At 41.9% G+C, this 22,972-nt stretch overlaps 1 protein-coding gene across 2 annotated transcripts in view; it reads left to right on the forward strand.

Moving 5' to 3' along the window:
- Positions 1–4,039: 4,039 nt before the first annotated feature.
- The window catches only part of LOC140355959 (zinc finger E-box-binding homeobox 1-like), a 53,677-nt gene continuing 34,744 nt past the window's right edge, over positions 4,040–22,972 (forward strand). The window contains exon 1 of one of the 2 annotated variants that reach the window (XM_072440626.1): positions 4,040–4,133. In XM_072440626.1, the coding sequence (XP_072296727.1) occupies positions 4,076–4,133 (58 nt within the window). In that variant the 5' untranslated portion in view covers positions 4,040–4,075. Of the gene's footprint in view, positions 4,134–7,610; positions 7,688–22,972 lie in introns of those variants that run through there. The other variant, XM_072440627.1, reaches the window with a different exon arrangement.

Consider the following 22,972-nt stretch of genomic DNA (forward strand, 5'->3'; position numbering starts at 1 on the left):
CCCGCTGACAGGAGATGAAGGTTCAACTCCCCTCCACGACACGAGTGTGGAAATGGAACCTATTACCTTATGCTAAGTCCCCCATTGAAATGAAGACGGGCTCCACAATGGCCCCTGGTTCATCCGTGAAGCGCCCCGTAGAGTTTGGTGTCTTTGAAGGGCCAGACCCCGGGGCCATTGTGATGCGGCAGGTGGGACACCGGGGGCGGGGGGGCGAGGGGGGCGGGACACCAGGGGGCGGGACACCTGAGTGTGTGTGGGACAAATGTTCATGTGTGAGCCACGCGAGGGCCCCGGCGTCGAATCTGACGGTCGTTAGTGAAAGAGCCTCGAGTGGGACACACAGGTATGTTTGTCAAGTCGGGTCGTAAAAGGAAAGGGCCCCTGAGCTCGGCCCCTGAGCTCGGCCCCAACGCCAAATGTACGAGAGGTGAAGCCACAAAGAACTCTAGAAGATTGTTCTGGTGCTTTGTGTGCTGACTTACTCCAAATAAATAAAATTCAAAATAAAACAACAAAATAAATAAATAAAACAAAATAAATAAAATAAATAAAATAAATAAAATAAATAAAATAAATAAAATAAATAAAATAAATAAAATAAATAAAATAAATAAAATAAATAAATATTCAGCTAGCCGTTTCTAACATCTAATTTTGATTGAAATGTAAAATAAAATAAACAACTAATTCAATCTGAAAGTAAATATATCTATCTAATTGTTCTTTTTAATATGAAAATTGGTTCAGTTTATTTTAATTTACATTTAAAAAATCCCTGATTGAGATGAATTATAGTTAAAAAAAACCATTTCGAAATAAAAATGAAATATTGTTGGATTGCTTTTTATATGAAGATAATTTCATCCATCCATCCATTTTCTACCGCTTGTTCCCTTTCGGGGTCGCGGGTGACTGGAGCCTGTCCCAGTGACTTCGGGCCTTTTCAGTTTTAATTTAAATTTATTTTTGTGATAAATGTATTTTCAGAAATAAACATTTGCAAATAAAAAGAGTGAAAAACCACAGAATGGTAAATTCTAATTCTAGAAGTAGAAAAATCACTTAATTCTTGAAGTGTTTTTGGCTGTGAAATGACTTCGATATGCAGCCTAATATAAACACATCTTATACATTATTGATCTTTTATCATATATTTGTTCTTCTACTTTCTGCTGCAGCTCTAATTCTCTTATCTTATCTTAAGCTAATCTCGCATAATGAAGCCACAGATCAAGACTTTAAACAGGTTTTTATCAAGAGTGAAAACTACATTCTCACGTCATGTACTTAAAAAACATTATCTTTATTTTATCTTATGTATGTGAACTTTGTGGAGTAAAGTGTAAAGTCAGAGCCTGGTTATTATAATTCACGGTGCTATTTATTATTATATGTTTTACAGAATAAAGACAGTTTCCACATCAATGTAGTTACTCAAGTAAAAGTACAGACACAGTATGAAGGTTATTTTGTGTTTTTATTACGATATTTTTTTTTTACATCGAATTTACACCCTGGGATAGAAGCGTCAAAACTCCCCCCGAAACAAGCTCAGCTTACTTTTTTTTTTACATTGAATATAACTTTTTTTAATTTGTTTTTTTACATCAAATTAAAAAATATATAATCGTATTAGATACAATGAATATTTTTACAAGATTCAATGTAAAAAAAATGTTTTTGATAAAAACACAAAAACACAAAATAACCTTCATACACAGGAGCTAGAAATGTACGCAAGTCAAAGTAAAAAATATCAAAATCAACTTTTAAAATATTGACGCACACGTTTACATTTGTACTTTTAGAATATAAAGTAACAATACTAATAAAGAGTAAAAGTCAGTCCATTTCTAAACGTTTCTAGACTTTTTTTTTTATTTTTTATCACAGTCTATTTTTTGTTTGCTCAAAACTCAAAACCTTTAAACAGGATTTTTACCACGAAAGTGCAAAAAGATCAAACCAAAATGAAAGTACTTAATGAAAATACTTCAGTACTTTCCACCACTGGTTATTTGTTGCTTTAGTTGTGTTTTTTTTTATACTTTAATACAACTTTAAACAGTTTTATTTACAGCCTCACATTATTAACACTGAAACGTGTAAAGTAAAAAGTATAAAGTAGTTTAAAAATCCTCCGGTTCGTCTCCTCCTCAGTTCTGCGGCTGCGCGGAGCTCGTGCGGGTCACGTGCTCTGCTTTCTCCAGAGCCACGAGACAAAACAACAACAGGTGAAAAGGCGCGAGGCTTTCGTCCGCAAACGGCACGAACTGGCGCAAAATCACGACATTTCTGCGACAAAAAAAGCGCGTTTTTTCCTCCGCAATCGAGTTGTAGTTTGAATGTTGACGTTACGCAGCAGAAACACGCCCACGTGCGGCCCGGGGGGGGGGAGGGGCCGCGGCGTGCTGCTCGCGGACGTGCTGCCGTAAACGTGTCGAGCGCGTCGTAAAACCAGGTGTCCTCCTCCTCCGTGTTTATTAATTTAGCCTTTTTGTGACGTGTTTTCTTAAGCTCTAAATGAACAACGCAGTGGATTTAAATAACACGAGAAATACACAATAAAATCCATCGTAATGCACCACATACTTTATCTATTTATATTATATTTATATTTTATTTACTGTTTAAGTCCATTTTAATCATGTTTAGCTTGATTTCTAATGCAAGTTTATTTTCTCTTCTTGTTTTTTTTTATTTCCTGAATGTGGAACAAAACAAAGATGCTATTTTATTTGTTTGTTCTAAGTCTTTTGTCTGGTCAAATAAAGGTTAAAAACACACAGTTTAGCATAAGCTCAGTGATGAAACAGACTCATAAAACCCACATTTATTGAACCAAACGTGGGTCAAACGGCACATTTTGTATTTTAACATCTTATTTTTTACACGTCTTTATTGTGTCATAGTTCATATTCTAATATTTGACTGTTACTGGTCACATGACATGAAAACGTGCGCTTACAAAGGCAATAAACCTTTTTCTGCGTTTGAATAAGTTGATTTAAATAGAACGACTCAAATCATTAAAAGTATGTTCTGCATCTGCTCCATTACACCAGATGAGTTTCAAAACGCTGCACATTTAGAACGTTTATTACCCGTTCTGCTGCCGGTGCATTTCTGCCGCGCGTCTGAACCATCTCCGTGGAGATAAGACACGCTTTATGACAAAGTGTGCAATATTACAGCACCAGGAGGCGCCGCCGGGCCACGTACGAGTCAGGTTTGTGGAGACGCAAGCGCAGGAAGAACGCAGCTTTTACACATATTTAATGCCATAAAAACAAAACAGTGTCGTCACATAATAAAGTTATGTTTGCTCAATTTTTGCGTTCACAATTCTAGATTTACCTCCAGAAAAAACATATTTGATTTGAAAGACTTTGGACCATTATTGAATATGCCATAATTTTGTTTTTGAATGTTTAGTTGTCTATTTCTATTTTATTTTCACTCTCTGGTCACTTTCTGTTGTGTTCTGTGTTTTTTTAATTTGTTCTGTTAAAAAAAAAAAATGAAAAAAAAAATGAAAAAGAACACATCTCACTTTATTATTATTTATAATTATGATTATTGTTGTTGTTGTTGTTGTTTTATGGCGTGTTGCATTACCGCCAGTCTTTACTTTTCCCTTGTTGTTGTTGTTCTGCTATATTCCTTAGACTTTATTCTTTATTCTCTCTATGTTGTTGTTGTTTTAATTGAACTTCAACTCTCCCCTTTATGATCATAAAACATCTGTAACTCTCCTGAACTTTATGACGCATTTAACACGTCGTCATTGAGGTGAAAAAAAAGTCACGTGCGTCAAAGAAAAAAGAGAATAACGATCGAACCGTCACAACGCTCCGTGACGAACCCACGTGACCCGCTCACGGCGCAGGGCGCGCGGGGGGGGGGGGGGAGGGGGGGGGGGGGGGGGGGGGGAGGTGATGTCGTAAAGCGGATAGGAGCGGGGGGTGAGCGCGCGGAGGGGTGAGGAGGAGCACCCATGGGTGAGGAAACGCGCGCGGGCGGGGGGGAGGAGCGACCATCCGAGCCGGAGCAACAGAGAGCGAGCGCGATCATGGCGGATGGCCCCAGGTGTAAGCGCAGAAAGCAGGCGAACCCGAAGCGCAGCAGCGGTGAGTACCACGCGAGCGGCGGAGGGGCCCCCCGGAGCCGCGCGCGAGCGGGGTCCCGGTCCGGCGGCGGGGGGGGGGTCTCCGGCGCGGGACGCGGGGGGGAAGCGGGAGTTTGGAGCTTGTTTCGGGGGGAGTTTTGACGCTTCTATCCCAGGGTGTACCGTTATATGCAGCGCGGCCGTGTGGGACGCCAGAGGGAGCGGCCGCGGTAACCCGTGGCAACGGACGTGCGCGGCGGAGCGGCCATGTTGCGACTGTGTGTTTGTGATGGAGAGTGGCAGGATGAGGGGGGACCTGGGGCAGTTTCCATGGTGATGAACGGTTTAAAACTAAAATAACAGACGAAGAGAGAGTGGGAACTTTGAATTAAATGTTTAGTTTGGACTTTTTCAGTGTCAGAATTATAATTGCTTTTATTTATCTTCAGCGGAACATACAGACGACTGGAAGAACTAGTTCAAAAATAAAGTTAAGGAACTAAAATGTAATAATATTATCAGTAAAGTACAATAAATCTGTCTTTTTAATAAATCATATAGTTCCCTCACAACAATGTCCATAAATTATCAGCCGGTGCAGCAGATTCATGGGGAATAATAAAAGCTGCAACAACAAACTAATCATGATTTTCAAAAATAATCAATGATATTTTGTAGACGCAGTCGTTATCTGGCCTATACAGACTCTAAAACACATACGAAAAGTCAAAGTAAATACTGTTTAATCAACAATACACTTTATTATAGCGTAAACATTCTCAAACCAGTATCTTACAACCTTTCTTTGGCTCACACTATATTTTCTCAAAGTCGTTTGACAAGTCGCCTGAACATAATAATTCAGTAATTGTCAGTTGCAGCTCGAGTGTATATTCATTTTAAGTATTCATAGTAAAAAAAGACAGATACAGAGAGTTTCCTGCATTATCAGGACCACAAATACATCAGTACAAATCAGTTAAATGGAACAGTTGGTTAGTTTGTTTAGAAACGTGCTCCGCTTTCCTCTCCCAAGATGGCGGCCGCCTCCCGCGTCCCTCTAGCGCCATCTACGCCCGCGCTGTTCTACCTGGCTCTGCACCGTTATACGAGCGCTGCGCAAACACGGACATCGCGCTCCCGTCGCACTTTTGACAACTTTGCGCCACTTTCGGGCCACTTTGCGCCGCGTCCCGCCCACTTTTGGCCCACTTTCGAGCCACTTTTGGCCCACTTCAGCGCCGCGTCCGTGGACACAAACACCGCGGCTCGCGTGTGTGCGGGAGACGGTTCAGGGCGAGGTTGTGAGCAGCCAGGGCCGTGCACAGAGCTGCTGATAAACCGAGCCCCCCCCCCTGTTTAGACCTGGTTTAGACCTGGTTTAGACCTGGTTTAGACCTGGTTTAGTCCTGGTTTAGAGCTGGTTTAGAGCTGGTTTAGAGCTGGTTTAGACCTGGTTTAGACCTGGTTTAGTCCTGGTTTAGAGCTGGTTTAGAGCTGGTTTAGAGCTGGTTTAGACCTGGTTTAGACCTGGTTTAGTCCTGGTTTAGAGCTGGTTTAGAGCTGGTTTAGAGCTGGTTTAGAGCTGGTTTAGTCCTGGTTTAGAGCTGGTTTAAAGCTGGTTTAGTCCTGGTTTAGAGCTGATTTAGAGCTGGTTTAGGGCTGGTTTAGTCCTGGTTTAGTCCTGGTTTAAAGCTGGTTTAGACCTGGTTTAGTCCTGGTTTAGTCCTGGTTTAGTCCTGGTTTAGACCTGGTTTAAAGCTGGTTTAGATGTGGTTAAGACCTGGTTAAGACCTTGTTTAGACCACTGTTTAGACCTGGTTTAGACCTGGTTTAGACCTGGTTTAGAGCTGGTTTAGACCCCTGTTTAGACCTGGTTTAGAGCTGGTTTAGAGCTGGTTTAGACCCCTGTTTAGACCTGGTTTAGTCTCAGCTTTGGACCTAGTTTGTAGACCAGATTTTGGCACGGTTTGGGCCTGATTTAGTCCGTGTTTACACCTGGTTTAGTCCCAGTTTAGTTCTGCTCTAGTCCTGATTCAGACCTTGTGTTTAGACTAGATTGAGTCCTTGTTTAGTCTTGATTAAGTTCTTGTTTGGGTCCTAATTCAGTCCTGGTTCAGTCCTGGTTTAGTCCTGGTTCAGTCCTGGTTTGGTCCTGGTTTGGTCCTGGTTTAGTCCTGGTTTAGTCCTGGTTCAGTTCTGGTTTAGTCCTGGTTTAGACTTGATTAAATCCTTATTTAGTCCTGGGTTAAACCTGTTTTTGAGCCTTGTTCTAGCCCGGGTCTAGGCTCGGTTCAGCCCGGGTCTAGGCTCGGTACAGCCCGGGTCTAGGCTCGGTTCAGCCCGGGTCTAGGCTCGGTTCAGCCCGGGTCTGGCACGCTGCTCCTCCGCGGTGCACACTCACGGGGCCACGCGGTGCGCTTTGTGGCCGCTCTCGGTGCCTCTTCCCCGGGTGCAGCTGACCGCGGCCGCCCCGGTGGCTCTGGGGCGCTCGCTGGCCGTGTTTGGCTCACTTTGGCACGGCTCTGGTCGGCTCTGTCCCGGGGGGAAGTCAGGAGGACGTCAGGATGTTTATTTGCTCTGCCCCGCGCGCCCCCCGCGTCCTCCCCGCGTCCCCCCCGCGCGGCACAACCACATGTGTCTTTGCATAAGCTCAAGACAAACGCACAAAGATTATTCACCATTTAACTCTTGCTTTTTGCTCCTCGTTTTACGTAATTCAACTTTAACCTACATTTAACAGTTTGATCACGTAATAAAACCGCAACAGCCGCGATTTGACTGTTTATTTCGCTCGTCACGCGGCGTTTTCTTTTGTTTTAACCATTTTATCACGTTTTTACCTCGTTTTAGACTCACGTGCTTCGTCATACACTCTTTAAACTTAATTACTTCACGTTAAAAGCTTTTGTCTTTCCTTTTTGACGTGATTGAAAGCGCCATCTGCCGCGCGTAACTGTTGCGTTTCTGCCGCGCGCGCGCGTCTGCGTCTCTCCGCGCGCGTGACGCTCCGTCCACGCACCGCTCTTGCCACGCGTGTTCGGAGCGCGCGGGAGCCGTCACGCGCAGAAGCACCGGGCGCGGGTTTGAACCGTTTTTTTGCGTGACTTTTTCCTCCGCCGTGACTCCGCGCGCTCCTATTGGCCGCGCGCCACCTGTCCCGCCGCGCGCGCGCTCACACGGCCCCGCGTCCGCCAATCACAGACTCTGCCCGTGATAAACGCGTCGTGTGTTCGGGCTCCATGTTTTTGTGTCGCGGGGCCCCTCCGTGTGTGTGTGAGAGAGAGCCCGGGACCGGAGAGAATACCGCGGCTTTTGTTGCCTTTTTCCGGTGCACTTTTCCGGTGACGCGGTGACGGCGCGTGCGCGGTCCTCCTCCTCCTCCTCCTCCCGCTTCTTCCTCATCATCATGTTTACCTGACCCGCGGATAACGGGCGCACGGACGCGGGGATCACTCACACCGGGGACGGCTACGCGCGGCTTCACGGGGGCCCGGCGCGGTCACATTCACACGGCTCGCGCGCGCGGGGGGCGAAAGGCTCGTGAGACGCCGCTCCAAATGTCCACTTGTGCAGGTAAGGCGCGGGGCTAAATCACGGTTTAGCGGCAGCACCGGGGATGCGCTCCGGTGCTGGACGCGGCCACTCTCGCGGGATTTGGACGGCGCCGTGTGTTTATCCTCCTTTCATGCAGCATTTCTCGTTTCTCTCGCGTGTGCGTGGAAAAGCCGCCACGGGCCCGAGCGTGTGGGTCCCCCCCCCCCCTCCCGCGTGGCTCTCCGCCGTTTCCGTTACACAACGAGGCTGCCGCGCGCGGAGGGGAATGGCGGTCACGGGGGCTCATGTGCCAGGGCTGCTGCAGTGGAGGCGGGGGTGGTCCGGGGGGGGGGCGCGCGGAGGGGACCGGGGCATCCTCCAGGTGCACGCGCGCGGGATGCAACGCCTCTCAAGGTGTTGTGAGGCGCGGGAGGCACGGGACGCGGGGCACGGGACGCGGGGCACGGGACGCGGGGCACGGGACGCGGGGCACGGGACGCGGGGCACGGGACGCGGGGCACGGGGGGATTGTGCGGGGTTAATGTTGAAAAGAGGAGTGTGAAAGTGGAGAGCGCGGGCAGTGGCGCGTGCAACAAAGATGGAGCAGGAGCAGGTGTTTGCGTGGCCGCTCCCCTTTAATCTCACACTATTATGAGGATTATTCTGGTAAATACGAGCAAATAAAGACAGAAAACAACATATTCACTGTTTGGCTGCTTCCTGTTGTTAAGTAAACTGTATTACTGTGTGGAAAAACTGAATATAAGCGAGTAAATGCTGCTATGACTGGGCAATATTGACAAAAATGTGCTGTTGTTGTTGTTGTTGTTGTTGTTGTTGTTGTTGTTGTTGTAAGAAATGCATCAGGAATGTGTCCAAATGTGTCTGTGAATGTCCAAATGTGGCACAAAAAGAGCACGGACCGTAAAACAAACCACAAAAGTGCAGAAATATCACTTTGTACTCTGGTTTTGAGCTAAATGTTATAGTTTTAAACGTACACGATACGCTCCATATTCTAATTTTGCAGATCTCCATGATAACGGTTGTGATATTGTACCTTTTTTAAAACTCCTCCCACCTCTAAATACAAGCAGGAGATGTACAGTTGTATTAGAATTGGTATAATGTAGTAATTTGTATAACATAAATATCATTCCAATACAACTTTACATCTCCTGAGGTGGGAGGAGTTTAGAAAAATGTATAGTATTGCAATTATAGTAGTATTGCAATTATAGTAGTATTGCAATTGTAGTAGTATTGCAATTGTAGTAGTATTGGAGTTCTGCAAAATGACAATATTGAGAGTAAAACGATTAAAAATTACCCCAAAAAGAAACAGGCCTGAAAGTCGATTAAGTCTAATTCTAACATTTGTTTTAATCGTCTGATTTTTTCACTGAGATTATAAAGATTTGCCTGTTTGTTGAGTTCATTCTGTCTTTTTTACATATGAATACTGAATTTACTTGTACCTTTCTCTGCAAACAGTTCTTTTTGAATGAGATTTGCTCAGATCATGGAGATACTTTTAGTTCAGGCATGTTTTTGGCCGCCAACAACACTGTGTTTTCTCCCAAACAAGTGCACAAAGTGTTATTTCCGCGCTCCTGTGGATAATACTACAATATACTACAAATACAATCAGGTTTGCGGAGCACATTTGTGAAAACACGGTCTGATTATTGTTCTGGAGATGTTGTTTTTCGTCAGTGTTTCTGCTGCAATCGCTCCAGCGCCGCTGTAGCTTTTATTTATAGCAGAGGTGCAGAACGTTGAATGGCCTGCTCAGCGTCAGACTCTTATAACGGGACCTGACAGGCTCCTGGCCCCGTTCCTCTCTGCGCTACAGACGCGCTGGGACAGTCCCACGTCACGGCGCCGCACTTAAAGCAGCGCCACGGAACATGTAAACGCGCTAACATTTGTCGCACGGATGTTACGCGAGAATGGGCAGTGAAAAATTAACCGCTAAAGTGCAGAAATGCCATGTTTTTTTACCCGTTTCAGGCTAGCTCAGGGTTAGCTCAGTGTTAGCATCAGTGTTGCATCAGTGTTAGCATCAGTGTTAGATCAGTCTTAGCTCAGTGTTAGCTCAGGGTTAGCTCAGTGTTAGCATCAGTGTTGCATCAGGGTTAGTTCAGTGTTAGCTCAGGGTTAGCTCAGTGTTAGCATCAATGTTGCATCAGTGTTAGCATCAGTGTTAGATCAGTCTTAGCTCAGTGTTAGCTCAGGGTTAGCATCAGTGTTGCATCAGGGTGAGCTCAGTGTTAGCTCAGTGTTAGCATCAGTGTTAGCATCAGGGTGAGCTCAGTGTTAGCTCAGGTTTAGCATCAGTGTTAGCATCAGGGTGAGCTCAGTGTTAGCTCAGTGTTAGCATCAGGGTGAGCTCAGTGTTAGCTCAGTGTTAGCATCAATGTTAGCATCAGTGTTAGCTCAGTGTTAGCTCAGGATTAGCATCACTGTTAGAAAAAAGAGCACTTTTCATTGTTTGTATAGGACTCGTTTGTGTCTTAATGCTAACGCTAATAACGCTTCTGGTCCATTTACAGGGGCTATTTTTACACACATTATTTTCTGCATTTCAAACGTTTATAAAGGACTTTCGAGCTGCAGCTGAACATTATTTGCCCGATCGATTATTATTCCGATGAATCTGTTGTTTGCTGTTGTTTGGATTGTGAAAGTTCTGCGAGGTTTGGACGGTTATTGGTCCAGATGAAGACGACGTCCTGATGGAATATCGTTTTTTTGGGCCAGAATCCTCAAAGTAGATGATGTCTGAGTCAGTTTTTACGTAGTAGTTGCTTTCTCCGGCTCGTTAAAACCTTTTCTCTCGGCACATGACGCTGTCTATGTTGTGGTTTCCTCGAGGAGTTCGGATCATGTGACGCTAACGTGGCTATTGGGTTATTGTGGTAGAAAACACTGTATGTTTTCTACAATAAGAAGACTATTGTATATTCACGACATTATGTTTGTCATGTTTGTCTTTCTTTTGCTCTAAAGATGTTGTAAATAAATGCAAGATTGGCAAGTGTAATGGCATAAGGGAAAACAAGGGGAAACAACGGAGACGAGCAAATATAGAAGATTTTATACTTTTAAATGTGCGTTGTCGGCAGGATTTGTGTTTCTTTTATGTTTTAGACCTGCTTTATGAATCAGCGTTTGTTTGGTTCTCGATTCCACCCGCTTTAGTCCTCGTTTAGTCCAGGTTCAGGCCACTTTTAGACCTAATCCGGACTCAGTGTGTGTAGTCCTGATTAGAGATGTCACAGTATCACTTTTTTTGTGTGTTTTACGATTATAATGAGAAAAAACATCAACATTTAACGATTATTTGCAAGAACAAGACCAATCAACAGTGAAATCTCTAATTTTCTCATTTTTTCATCGTTCCTCAAGCTTCACCTCATCAAACCCTCTGAAAGACAAGACAAAAACAGCCAGATTTAGGTCTATTTTTGGACTCTATATATTTAAAAATACTTACATTTGCTTCTAAAATTGTCACTATTATTATTTTTTCTCATATTGTGACCTAAACAATCACAAACGTAGATGAATCTAATCGTCCTGGTGGTGCATTCAAAGCCAATAACCCTGTATGTTGTTGTTTGTATGTTAGTGATGTAATATTCACATCTCTATCATCACAATACGAATGTCACGGTGCAAAATGATATATTATGAGAGGCAAACAGACTTTTTCCCTTGACGAGCCTTAAAGATTTAAAATATAAAAGTGCTAAAAAACAGCCACGTCTTCACATTGTCCCTAAATCTGTCACAGTAAATATTATAGTGACTTATTGTTCAACTAATAACGGCTGGAACGATGTTTTTTGAGCTCAATATTCATCGCGCTTCAACATTTTTTGCTTTTTTTTGCGTAAACTGGGTCATTTTTGTTTATTTTCCCTTATTATGACAAGATCTGAGCTGCAAAGTGTTAAATAAGTAACTTCTGTGGCTAATTATAGACTCTAAATATGTGTTTCCTTCTGCTATCACTGTATCGCCGCTAGAGATGTCTTAATTTTCGATTATTGCGAGCGGAAACGTCACGATTATTGATGCCGAACGGTAAAATACTTCATTTTCTCTCATTCAGATTGACTTACGGAGCACAAATCCTCCAGAAGTATCCAAGTTTTGTTCACGATATTTAGAAAACCGGGATTATCCTGCGTTTATCGGGATATTTTTCTGTTGCAGTACACACTTCGAAATGTGTTATCACGACGCGCCTGCTTTATATATTATTTGAGCACAACTGATTCAGACTTCTGCCACTGAAGTTGTAATTTAGCGAAACTGTTGAAATAACCGCCCTGTGCCACTGTCACAAGCCGCGGCGTCGTTGTCACACGTCGCGATTAGCAAACGTCCCGGCTAATGATTAGCAGCGCAGCCCGAGGCACCGGCCCGGGTAGCGTCGTTAGCGTGAGTTAGCGTGGTTAGCATGAGCGCTCTCCGGTAGCTACGCGTTCCCGGTGACTGAGCAGCTCGTTCGTGCCACTTTCTGCCCTCGAGCCGCTCAGAAGACGCTCGGGCGAATGACAAAACACTGCGGGAAGTCTGCTCCGCCCACTTGCCTTTTATGGACGCCGGGGGGAGGGGCTTCTGACCGCTGCTGCTCCATTCACTGCAAAAAAAAACACACAAAAAGAAACAAAAACTCTGAATTTATTTTTGATTTATTTAAGATTTAGGGACATTTTGGAATATTTGTCTTAAATGTAGTTGTTTCTTTCAGTTTACATTTATTTACCTATAATAGCTTTAGTATATTCAAGATATTTGTTCTTGTTCTTGATTTGTTTGATTTCATAGCTTGAAATACAAACCTATTTTAAAGTCAGAATGTGTTATTTTACTGCCTTTTATGTTTTTCTAATCATTTCGTCCAGATTGTTTTTTCGTTTAATCGATAAGTTGTTCAGAACGCAAAAGATTTTTTACTTAATTTGACGCATCCGGATCCTAGTGGAGCACGTTTAGTTTGTTTTCATCAAATACAATCAATATAGGTCTTTTTTTAGTTCAATTAAAAGAAATGTGACGATTTTAGCATCAACATTAAGTGCTTTTCTCCTCAAAAATGTTAAGTTTTATGTAAAGTGCTTTTTTTAATCTTGCCGTTTATGTCAAATTAATCATTCAGAAAGTTTGTTTTCACAAAGCAGGTCACATGATTTTATTTTCAATTCGGTCGCGACATTAGCGAACAATTGTTAAATCGCCGCGTTTGTTCCCACAATAATCGTTGCGCTAAAGATGTTTAATCGGGGACATTTTGCGTGAGAATTCCCCGCGCATGTTTCTCAATGAGCCCCCCAGTGCTGAGCGTTGAATGGAGCGCTTTCACATTGTCGCGCGGGGAAACGAGCGTTAGCCGTGGCTCTGCATAACAACAACGCCGTCGTCGAGGATTTACATTTGCACCGGCGTTTCCTGCGGCTCCTTTCACCTGAGCACGAGCTGAAAACACTTCACACGTGTGAACGGGACCAGGGTTTAGCATCACCGCTACTGCTAATGCTGCTAATACTGCTAATGCTGCCAATGCTGCGAATACTGCTAATACTGCGAATACTGCTAATACTGATACTAATACAGCTAATACTGATACTAATACTGCTAATAATACTGCTAATACTGATACTAATACTGCTAATACTGATACTAATACTGCTAATACTGCTAATACTGATACTAATACTGCTAATACTGATACTAATACTGCTAATACTGATACTAATACTGCTAATAACACTGATACTAATACTGCAAATACTGCTAATACTGCTAATAATACTGATACTAATACTGCTAATAATACTGATACTAATACTGATGCCACTGATACAAATACTGCTAGTACTGATGCTAATACTGATACCAATACTGATACTAATACTGCTAATACTGATACTCCTGATACAAATACTGCTAATACTGCCAATAATACTGCTAATACTGATGCTAATACTGATACTAATACTGATACTAATAGTGATACTACTGATACTAATACTGCTAATACTGATACTCCTGATACAAATACTGTTAATACTGCCAATAATACTGCTAATACTGCTAATACTGATGCTAATACTGATACTAATACTGATACTAATACTGCTAATACTGATACTAATACTGATACTAATACTGATACTAATACTGCTAATACTGATACTAATACTGATACTAATACTGATACTAATACTGCTAATACTGATACTACTGATACAAATACTGCTAATACTGATACTAATACTGCTAGTACTGATGCTATTACTGCTAATACTGATACTAATACTGCTAATACTGATACTAATACTGTTAGTACTAATGCTATTACTGCTAATACTGATACTAATACTGATACTAATACTGTTAGTACTAATGCTATTACTGCTAATACTGATACTAATACTGCTAATACTGATACTGCACCGTCAACATAGCAACTACGAGCTTCAGCGCATCTTTCCGAGGACTTTGATCGCTCGATATGTTTCTGATCAATCATTTTAAAGCATTATTATAGTTACATTATGATCTCTATCGCGACGTGAGACTATTTTTAAACCAAGTAGTGAAATGTGGCGACTGACGGCGTCGAGAGAGAGAATATTTATGATGAAAGGGTATTATTGATTAAGAAGAGAGAGAAGATGAGGAAAAAGAAAGAGAGAAGATGAGGAAAAATGGGCCTTACTCAGTTATATTTACTCAGTTATTGACTCTTCTCCTTCAGATGTGAGTTAAGTACAGACTTGTGGACCTGGTTATGGATTTTAAACTGTAAATATGTATAAATATGTGTAAATATGTGTATATAAGTATAGAGAGAGTACACGTCGCCCCCTGGAGGTGCTTTACCTTCATAACTCTTACGTAACCTCATGAAGCTGTGAGTGGGCCGCTCCGCCTCAGCACCAGGTTATTTTCATATTTGTACAACATTCAGACTGTTGTTTAAAGGTGCGTTCGCTCGTCGCCATGGAGAGGTCAGCGGCTGGCCCGGAATGTTCCGCAGCGCTGCATTAAGCGTTTCAAAAGCGCAGCGTCACTCTGTGCCGCCGTCTGCTCGTCGCCACGGAGACAGAGACGTTTAAAGCGGCACTGTGGGACATGGTAGACAAAGCACGAGCAGGTGGCAGGGCCTCCACGGGAAAAGTGACGTAATGCAGCTTTAATGGCACGTTTGTGGACACAATCGCTCAAAGAAACACACTTTTAACCAAATAAAGGTTGAAATACAGCGACTGGAAGCTTCTAGATCGAGTTATCGAAGATTTTTTTAAAAGCTCTTTTTGCATCAGTTTTAGGGTCTTTATGGTCCAGATAAAGATAATCAACTCATCGTGACCATATTTACCGTGTTTTGTCATCGTAACCGTTATGTGGACAACAAAGACAGTAGCATTATTAATCATACATTTTACACTTTATTCATAAATATTCTCTATCTACAAAGCATTCATTGGTCATATTCAACCTTTATTCAGTTAAAATGTGTTGAAAAAGTCTCAATGTGCAATAAAAATAATAATTATGTTCAGTTGCGGCTCTAATAACAATGATCAAAACACGATTATAGCCGACGGCCATGATTATTCTGATTATTCAGTTATTTCCTGCTCCGTCTGGAATAATAAATAGATAAATAAATTGCACTGTATTCTGGAGTAAGACCTTGTTGTTGTTGTTGTTGTTGTTGTTGTTGTTGTTTGTTTGTTTGTTGACTTTGTTTATGGACTTGTGCCATTAGTGCCGTGTAAAATGGTAAAGAAAAGTACTTTTTGGTACTGTTAGAAATGTAGTGGACCATGTAATCATCTCATGTAAAAAATACTTCATTAATTAAAGTAATGTACAGATACTAAAAACCTTGTTACTTTTACTGATTGTGTATACGCGTATGTATGCATGTGTGTGTATGTGTAGTATGTACATTCATGTTTATATGTGTACGCGATACAGTGGAACTTGAATTTAATTTAATTGTTTATCTGTTTTTTACAAGATAATTGCCGTTTTAAAGCTGCTCATTTTAAACCATTTGTCGTGATTTGGTTTAGACCTGGTTTAGTCCTGGTTCGGTCCTGGTTTAGTCCTGGTTTAGACCTGGTTCAGTCCTGGTTTAGTCCTGGTTTAGAGTTGCCTTAGTCCTGGTTTGGTCCTGGTTTAGTCCTGCTTTAGTCCTGGTTTAGTCCTGCTTTAGTCCTGGTTTGGACCTGGTTTAGTCCTGGTTTAGTCCTGGTTTGGACCTGGTTTAGTCCTGGTTTAGTCCTGGTTTAGTCCTGGTTCAGTCCTGGTTCAGTCCTGGTTTAGTCCTGGTTTAGTCCTGGTTTAGTCCTGGTTCAGTCCTGGTTCAGTCCTGGTTCAGTCCTGGTTCAGTCCTGGTTTAGTCCTGGTTTGGACCTGGTTTAGTCCTGGTTTAGTCCTGGTTTAGTCCTGGTTCAGTCCTGGTTCAGTCCTGGTTTAGTCCTGGTTTAGTCCTGGTTCAGTCCTGGTTCAGTCCTGCTTTAGTCCTGGTTTAGTTCTGGTTTAGTTCTGGTTTTAGAATCCTATGCTTTCTCCAGTTCACGGCTGACATAATCATGAGTTTCTGTTGTTGTTTATTCATGTTGTTATCTTTAGAAGTTTTAGCTGTTTATTTAGTTTTGTTTACTCGGTGCTGACCTTTGACCTTGCTCCTGTGCTAGCTTAGCGCTTCATTAGCCTAGCTCAGCCCACTCACCCATAACCTGAAGAAGTCTGGCCTCGGGCCTCTTCCTGTGCGACTCGCCGTGTTTATCACCCTTCAATGCTACTGAAGCTAAACGGCTAGTTAGCAGCTAATTAGCGGCTAGTTAGCGGCTAGTCTTCTGTGACCAGTGTAGCAGAGCAGTTTGTTTGAAGGTTCTCAGTTTTCTAATAATGTGAGATTAAACCTGTGTTAAATATTTATCACAGTTTTACTTCTGTTTAGTTTAAGTTTGTGAAATACTTTTGAAAAATAAGAGTTTAAAATGACAATAAGTAGAGCTGACTCCCTCTGTGATGTCATCAGTGTGCGACGCAGAGACATTTTACACTCACACACTTTTCTGACAGTTTAAACCATGGTTGGACTAAATAAAGGTGTTTTATGGTGTTATTGTGTGTCAGGATCAGAACTGTTGTGTTGTTTATGTGGAGTTTGGCTCTTGTTTACAGTCTGGTTGCTATGGTAACAGCTGTGGAATCACCTCATGTCACGTTTGCTCGTTCAATCCGGTGCAACTAAGGCCAAAAAAGGGAAAATCATGAATAAAATCAGGCTTAACATTGTGTATTTAGATACTTTTTGCAGTTCTAATTGCGGTTGAATCAAAATGAAATGAAAATAATTGACGTTTATGTAATTTATTGTCTTGTTCTGAGCGTTAAATGTCCCAGAGTCTTGTTTTCATTTGCTTTAAACCTACAAACTTCTACTGTGCGGAAGGACCCTGGCGTTTCTTTTATTCCACGCTCACTCAAAGCGGTAAAAGATGACGTAAACAGGTGAACTGCTGTTGGAAAACCCGCGGATGCTTTAAATATTCCATCACACCAGGTGGATGTTCTTCTAATCGCGTGCAAATGGGAATGACACTTCAAAGCGTTTGTTCCTCCGTCTCAGCGGCGCTTTTGTTTGGCGCCGGAGTCGACCTACATTCCCCCGCAGCGTCGTCTTCGAGCGGAAACGAGCGCGGACGGATTTGGGTTAAAGACGGGAACGCCCCGGTTTGAGCCCGAGTTCAACGCTTGGAGGAGCGTTCACGAGGAAAGGGCGAAGACGCTCGCGGTTTGGGACGTTTCTGTCGCCGAAACTTGCCGCAAAGAGGATTCGACGTTTGGCCGTGTTTCAATCCCGATATTCGATATTCGTCTCGCTGTCGATTCAAAACGTTACAGCTCGATTATTACGGAAACGGCTTGATACGCGATGCCAAAGCGATATCGAAAATGCTCAGAAAACATGTTATCGTGCGGTTTATGCTCGTTCTCATGTGCGTCGAGGCGATTCTAAAACTGTTCGGGAAAAGTCTCGTTATGTCCTGTTTGCGTCTTATTTTCAACGTCGATACTTGTTCAGTGAAGTACATGATCCCAATACTAGCTTTAGTATATTTTAGCATCTGGATATCGACACTGTTGTGGTCGATATTTGCCGATATCAATGTTTTAAAACCCAAGGCGCGGCCACACTTTTAATACAGTTGTAGATCTGAGCAATTTGATGTTTTTTATAAATGTGAAAAGTTTCAAACCTGAAAAGACCAGCGTTATTTCTTATGCGGAGTGTGAAGGGATTTAAAGCAGAACTAAGTCACTTTAGCGTTAGAGCTCCCCCTGCAGCTCCTTTGTGAAAATACACTGTCAGAGAACAGACAGAATTTATTTATTTTTTCCTCATTTTTTTTCCTTTCTTTCTTTTTTTTTTTAACAAAATAAGACAATAGAACCACATACAAAAACATTTCATATCGTCCAAAAAACAAGTTTCTGGCGTCCTCGGGTGGTGTTTCCGCTCAGAGCCAGCAGGGGGCGACGACGGACACTTCAAACGTCCCAAAAAACACATATTTAACCATCACAGAGACTTACAAAGACGTTTAATGTGGTCAAAATGTTGCTTAGTTCTGCTTTAAGTTAAAAAAGTACATAGTGCGTTCCCAAATATAAGCATTTTCTTATATAATGTGCTTTTCGGTGCAGGTTTTGTTAAACGTTGAATGTCGTGAAACGGTTCAAATGTTAAAAAGCTAAACTAGACACAAAGCTTCATTGTTGTTGTGCGTTTGTTTGCGTTCTTTGTTTTGGGTTTTATGACTTTAAGGATCTTGTTGCCGTGGGCGACAGCAGCAGCAGCAGGTCACATGACTCCAGGCCATGTGCTCTGCTTCCTGTCTCTTCTTTCGTCTCTTTGGCTCCGACGCTGCAGAAAAGAGCATCTGCAGGAAAAAAACAACTGTGGGAACTGAAGTGACCCGTCGACTAGTGAAATAACTGACTATTTGAACCGTTATTTGGACTTAATAATCTTTAAAACACAGGCCAAAAGACGTATTATTACAACGACAGTGGCATTATTCAACCCAAATGTAACAAAAATATTAAAATATTTCTGATTTCTTTCAATAACACACTTTGTACGTCAATATTCTCTATTTAGAAGCTTTCATTTGCCATATTTTAAAAATATTTGGGTTAGAAATGTGTTTAAAAAGCCTAAATGTGCAATAGAAATACTTGTTAAAGTGAAATAATTGTTGAAGTTGATGTGAAATAATTGTTAATTGCAGCTCTAAATCAGAATATATATCTGAACTTTTGACATCTTTAGTTTACATTTTTTACATTTAATTTGAGTATTTTTTAGATTTGTGTAGATTATTTTTTAGAAAGCCCTTTTACATTTTGCAAAAACAAAACCTTAATGATGCGTTCTGACTCAAAAAACAGGACTAAACACCTGAAACTAACAAAACTAGACCTGGACTAAACAAGGACTCGGACAGAACCAAACCAAGTCCACATCAGGATTAAAAAGGGCTCAAATTGTGAACCAAGTTATAAAAATAAGATAAGATAAATCCCATCAGTAAAAGTTGGACTTCATCGCTGTAACGTTCATGTTTTCTTCACACGTTTGAGCTCGAGTCGACTTTTCTTACACTAGAAGATTTTCCTGATTCGATCTAAAATAAACCGGTGAGAAAAGCTCATAATGAGACAAAAAGCCTAAACCCGGACAGTAAAAACATTATGACGTCACACGGTTTCAAACAGACGTCGTCGTCGCGCTCCGCTGCTGATCGGTGAGCGCTGACCTTTGACCTCTGACCTGGTTTAGCTCTGATTGAGGCGGTTCAAGATGGCCGCTCCAGCGCCTTCTGTCTGACAGAGCGCGAGTCGTTTGTAACTGCTGACATGTCTCTGACTCGGCCGGTTTGGCCTCCACACGGCGGTTACTGTTATCAATGTTTATCATCGTATTTACAGATGAGTTACAGTTACAGGTACAGATGAGTTACAGTTACAATTACAGTTACAGATGAGTTACAGTTAGAAGTACAGTTACAGTTACAATTACAGTTACAGTTACAGGTACAGATGAGTTACAGTTACAGGTACAGATGAGTTACAGTTACAGTTACATTACAGTTACAGGTACAGTTACAGATGAGTTACAGTTACAGATGAGTTACAGTTACAGTTACAGATCAGTTACAGTTACAGATGAGTTACAGTTACATATGAGTTACAGTTACAGATCAGTTACAGATGAGTTACAGTTACATATGAGTTACAGTTACAGTTACATATGAGTTACAGTTACAGTTACATGTGAGTTACAGTTACATATGAGTTACAGTTACATGTGAGTTACAGTTACAGTTACATGTGAGTTACAGTTACATATGAGTTACAGTTACATGTGAGTTACAGTTACATATGAGTTACAGTTACATATGAGTTACAGTTACAGTGTGGTTACAGTTACAGTGTGGTTACAGTTACATATGAGTTACAGTTACAGTTACATGTGAGTTACAGTTACATATGAGTTACAGTTACATATGAGTTACAGTTACATATGAGTTACAGTTACACATGAGTTAAAGTTACAGTGTGGTTACAGTTACATATGAGTTACAGTTACAGTTACATGTGAGTTACAGTTACATATGAGTTAGTTACAGTTACAGATGAGTTAGTTACAGTTACAGATGAGTTAGTTACAGTGCGGTTACCCCGTTTAGGCTAAAGAACATCATCACAACTGTCTCAAGTTACTTTTAATTAAACTGTCTAAACCTGTACTAATGTCATTTATATGTAACGCCTTCTAAAGCCGCTGGATCTAAATCTCACTGTAATAAATCATAATTCAACAAATGTAAGTGCAATTTCCACCTTAAAGTGTGAAGTTATTTATACACAAAATATCTTCAGTTTACACTCAACAATGTGAGTTACTTTCACTTCACATTTGATGTTCTTCAATAAAACGTGACTCTGCCTCAGGTTAATGTAAAAGTTTGAGTCGTTTTAACTTAAACCGTTAACGTTTGACTTTGTGTTAAGAACTCACTGTCTTCAATCGTCATAACTTATATCAGCTTAAACATATTTTTGGACTTGGTTAACTCATCTTTTTAAGGCAGAAATTCAACTAAAACCTTTACTTTAAATCAACTGACAGTTATTATTTACAGACACTAAACTGTTTAGTTACTTTATAACAGTGAGTCAAGGATCGTTTTACATTTTCTTATGACTCGGACACGTGAGTTCAAGATTTATAACTTTCAAATGTATTTTGTTTATTTTCATCACAAATATAGATTCATACGACTGGCTCTTTTTACAGCGCACACAGACGTTATCTGTCCGGACCGTACGGCGGGACAATATTCATATTTAAGATTTAGATAAAAACCTGACAGAGTTGGTCCCAGTTTGTCCGTTGTTTTAGTTTTAAAATGTTACGTTCTGGTTTTACACTTTCACACGTTCAACCAACAAACTTCACATTATGGGACGAACATTTCCAACTCGATTTATCCACGAATAAACTCCAACACCAAATAAGGACGAGGTATTTCCCTTGGCAACAGCGCTCTCGTCTTATCTTTACTTCTGTTTCGTGAGGGTGCGTTTGAAAGTTTCACCACGGCGACCTCACCGCACTGCATTATGGGCGCTTTCATTTCACGCGGCGACGTTCATCTCCAGATCGCTCAAAACTGAATTGTAGACTTCTTCTTCTTCTTCTTTTTAAATTGCTTTTGGTGTGAATCGTTTCCGTCGTATTCCAAATAGTTTCAATGTAAAAGTGCTGAAAACTGAAATGCAGCAAAGGATCATGGTCCATGTAGTTTTTAGTCAAAAATGGTTTATGTCTAAAGTATTCAGTACTGCAGTAGTTTGTATGTCTAAAGTATTCAGTACTGCAGTAGTTTGTGTGTCTAAAGTATTCAGTACTGCAGTAGTTTGTGTGTCTAAAGTATTCAGTACTGCAGTAGTTTGTGTGTCTAAAGTATTCAGTACTGCAGTAGTTTGTGTGTCTAAAGTATTCAGTACTGCAGTAGTTTGTGTGTCTAAAGTATTCAGTACTGCAGTAGTTTGTATGTGTAAAGTATTCAGTACTGCAGTAGTTTGTATGTGTAAAGTATTCAGTACTGCAGTAGTTTGTGTATCGTGTCCTAGTCACATGATCACAACAGAGCGTCAGTTACGTAATAATGTACTTTTACCTAGAGAGAGAGAGAAGAGGAGGTGAAGTAGAAAGTGAAACGGGCCAGTGTGAATGTGGAAAAGGCAAAGAGGAGGAAAAGAGAGAGAGACAGAGAGGAGGACAAGAGAGAGAGACAGAGAGGAGGGAAAGAGAGAGAGACAGAGAGGAGGACAAGAGAGAGAGACAGAGAGGAGGGAAAGAGAGAGAGAGAGAGAGAGAGAGAGGAGGGAAAGAGAGAGAGACAGAGAGGAGGACAAGAGAGAGAGACAGAGAGGAGGGAAAGAGAGAGAGACAGAGAGGAGGACAAGAGAGAGAGACAGAGAGGAGGGAAAGAGAGAGAGAGAGAGAGAGAGGAGGGAAAGAGAGAGAGACAGAGAGGAGGACAAGAGAGAGAGACAGAGAGGAGGGAAAGAGAGAGAGACAGAGAGGAGGGAAAGAGAGAGAGACAGAGAGGAGGACAAGAGAGAGAGACAGAGAGGAGGGAAAGAGAGAGAGAGAGAGAGAGGAGGGAAAGAGAGAGAGACAGAGAGGAGGACAAGAGAGAGAGACAGAGAGGAGGGAAAGAAAGAGAGACAGAGAGGAGGACAAGAGAGAGAGACAGAGAGGAGGGAAAGAGAGAGAGACAGAGAGGAGGACAAGAGAGAAAGACAGAGAGGAGGGAAAGAGAGAGAGAGAGAGAGAGAGGAGGGAAAGAGAGAGAGACAGAGAGGAGGACAAGAGAGAAAGACAGAGAGGAGGGAAAGAGAGAGAGACAGAGAGGAGGGAAAGAGAGAGAGACAGAGAGGAGGGAAAGAGAGAGAGACAGAGAGGAGGGAAAGAGAGAGAGAGAGAGGAGGGAAAGAGAGAGAGAGAGAGAGAGAGAGGAGGAAAAGAGAGAGAGAGAGAGAGGAGGAAAAAAGAGAGAGAGAGAGAGGAGGAAAAGAGAGAGAGACAGAGAGGAGGGAAAGAGAGAGAGGCAGAGAGGAGGGAAAGAGAGAGAGGCAGAGAGGAGGAAAAGAGAGAGCGAGGGGGAGAAGAGGAGATGAGAAAGTGAAACGGGCCGGAGTGAG

The sequence above is a fragment of the Eucyclogobius newberryi genome, unplaced genomic scaffold (genome assembly GCF_026437365.1).
Source record: "Eucyclogobius newberryi isolate DKJ021-1_F unplaced genomic scaffold, fEucNew1.0.hap1 SCAF_12, whole genome shotgun sequence".
Taxonomy (NCBI): Eukaryota; Metazoa; Chordata; class Actinopteri; order Gobiiformes; family Gobiidae; genus Eucyclogobius; species Eucyclogobius newberryi.